Source organism: Vombatus ursinus, unplaced genomic scaffold (assembly GCF_900497805.2).
Source record: "Vombatus ursinus unplaced genomic scaffold, bare-nosed wombat genome assembly UNPS02011793.1, whole genome shotgun sequence".
In the NCBI taxonomy this organism is placed as follows: domain Eukaryota; kingdom Metazoa; phylum Chordata; class Mammalia; order Diprotodontia; family Vombatidae; genus Vombatus; species Vombatus ursinus.
The window spans coordinates 1-2,333 of NW_020951571.1; the positions used below are offsets into that span (position 1 = coordinate 1).

At 51.3% G+C, this 2,333-nt stretch overlaps 1 protein-coding gene across 3 annotated transcripts; it reads right to left on the minus strand.

Annotated features, from left to right (window-relative positions):
* Positions 1–52: 52 nt before the first annotated feature.
* Positions 53–1,960, minus strand: LOC114039310 (neural proliferation differentiation and control protein 1-like). 3 transcript variants are annotated; one of them, XM_027857000.1, is made up of 4 exons: positions 1,801–1,960; positions 755–874; positions 456–605; positions 53–130 (listed from the first exon to the last, which is right to left on the minus strand). In XM_027857000.1, the coding sequence occupies exons 2-4, from the start codon at positions 867–869 to the stop codon at positions 60–62; spliced, it is 336 nt and encodes a 111-aa protein (XP_027712801.1). In that variant the 5' UTR covers positions 870–874; positions 1,801–1,960; the 3' UTR covers positions 53–59. The 3 variants fall into 3 exon arrangements, with proteins under 3 accessions (XP_027712801.1, XP_027712799.1, XP_027712800.1); XM_027856998.1 differs by having other exon boundaries at positions 456–608; positions 1,801–1,957; XM_027856999.1 differs by having other exon boundaries at positions 456–608; positions 1,797–1,957.
* Positions 1,961–2,333: the final 373 nt, after the last annotated feature.

The window sequence follows — 2,333 nt, forward strand, 5'->3', positions numbered from 1 at the left end:
TTTCACTGACTGAGCTCCATGGTGCATGCCCATAGGAGGTGGGGGGTCTCACCAGGGTCTCACCTGCACCAGCAGACAACAGCTACAACCAGCGCCGAGAGCCCAGCCACTGCACAGACCACGATCATCACTGCAGACAAGAACAGGGGCCCGTAATAATAGCAACAACCACTTACATTCATGTTGCTTTGAAGTTTATAAAGTGCTTTCCTCATAAGAGTCCAATGAGGTAGGAGTGTAAGGATTACACGAGGAAACTGATGCTCAGAAAGCTGAAAGGCCTTGTCCAAAGTCAAATAGCTAGTAAGTGTTGGAGCAGGGATTTGAACCCAAGTCTCTCCTGACTCCACTCTGTCCAGTATGCCACACTGCTTCCCATCAAGAGGGGGCTGAATCCTCCCTTCTCCCTCACGTTGGTGCCTCCCACCACCCCTAGGAACCCCACCACTACCTACTGAGAACGAGGACATCATTAGATGGGTGTGGGGGATCCACAGGTGACATCTCCACAGGCCTCGAAGATGAATGAGAGGCTCTGACGGTGGGAACTTGAGCGCCCTGAGGGGATGGGGTATCAGGCTCCTGTCCTGGGGACACCAGGGTGGCTGCTAAAGAGGAAGAGGAGAGATCTGGCCAGGGAGTCACCAGGGGCAAAGGGGCCTTGGGTTAGTAAAGGGGAACTGGGGAAGGACATGATAATCATTGGGACTGGGGTGTCAGGTGTCATTGGAGGGATGTGTCTGGGGGAGCTCACCAGGCCAGCGGAAGCGCTGGGGGACAGTATCCTGGCGATGGGGGACAGGGTCTTGATGGGCCAGCATGTTAGCCAGTAAGTCGATTTCTTCTTCCAGGTTGGGCCAGGGCTGCATCTTACCTGAGGGGGTTGAGGGGCAGTCAGACCCTGCCAGAGCCCCCTGGACACTAAGTTGGGGGGGGGGGGGGCAGCCCCTCCTGGGGGGGTGGGGAAGTCCTCAGCACTCCCCCATCCCTCAGACAGAACATCCCCAAACTCGATTTAGGGAATTTACAGTATATTTACATAGTAATAACAATAGTTAACATTTATATAGAGCTTTAAAGTCTAGATCTTATTCAATCAATAGCAGTTGCTGCAAAAATGTGCCTTAAGCCAAAGCCCAGCCAGTACTCAGACTTCGGTTATTTGTGTGTGTATGGGAAGATACTGAGTCCACAATGGTGCCCTTTGGGGGGCCTCAGAGGGCAGGCAGATAGCTTGCCCAGGAGGCCAGGGAGAATTTGGTGATAAGAAAAGGGAAGGGAGGGAGCTAAGCAGTAAGAGACCAGCCAATTCAGCTCCTCCAGTGACACCTATACTTGCAACAGGCTTAAAGGCCACCACAAAAGCCTAGCTGTCACTCCCCACTTCCAAGAACACCCTTTACAGCTGGGGGAGCCTTGGATGGAGTGAGGGAGGAAGGAAAGGGATGAAGTCGGAAGAAAGGAAGATTTTATAGGGGAATGACAGAGTTCCCAAGCTTGGGCCATGGAGGTGGAGTGGGAAAATCAGGAGGCAATAGGAAGAAAGAATACTCCCTCCCTCCACCCCACTGCCCTATTAATTTATTTATACGAATACAACCATGAACATTGGGAGTTTCCTGAAAGTATGGGAAAACGGTATGGATGGGTGGGGGCAGACAGAGAGGCCACACTCATCCTTCCATCTCCTTTTCCCTCACTCATTTGTCCTTATTTTGAGGGCAGGAAACTGAGGCAAGCTAAGACCTCAGAGCACAAAGAGGTTCAGGGACCAAAACACAGGAATTCCAACTCACCCACCAGTTCTATTGGGCCAACACTGCCCCCTGCTGTTCACTCAGTTCTCAAGGGTTCTTGTACCACAATTTCCATAATACGACCATAGCTGAGCTGTGTTAGAAGTCTTTTCAGGATAGGACTCTAGATATCAGCCCTCTCCAGTAAAAGAAAAGGAGATCAAACTGTCTCTTAAGCCAAGGCTTGAAGCCAGGAAGTGACACCTCCCACCCTGAAGGTATGCGGGGATACCCCAGTTTCCTGCCTTGCTCCCTGTTTAAGCAGTTTGGTGTCACCCTCCCCACCCTCCTCCTCCTCCAATTACCAAACAATAATTTCACTAATAAAACTAACTAGAGAGAGCTCCTGCTATCTCAGGCCTTGAGGATGTGCAGGATGCTTGGAGCATGGACAGACATGTGGACCCCAGGGGGTGAGGTCCTGGATTTCTATTCTGTAGGCCACCAGGTTTATTGCTAAAGGAAAAGGAGAAGAAGCTATGCTTGTCAGGGGGTAATATGGGGACAGAGGTGTAGTGGGGATGGACAGAGTTGAAC

Bases quoted from the DNA above. Each gene is read 5' to 3' on its own strand.
- LOC114039310 (XM_027856998.1), bottom strand. From the start codon at position 869: ATGCAGCCCTGGCCCAACCTGGAAGAAGAAATCGACTTACTGGCTAAC. The intron at 609-754 runs GTGAGCTCCCCC...CTTCCTCTTTAG, and splicing joins CCAGCGCTTCCGCTGGCCTG to CAGCCACCCTGGTGTCCCCA. The intron at 131-455 runs GTAGGTAGTGGT...TCTTGTCTGCAG, and splicing joins TAATGATGTCCTCGTTCTCA to TGATGATCGTGGTCTGTGCA.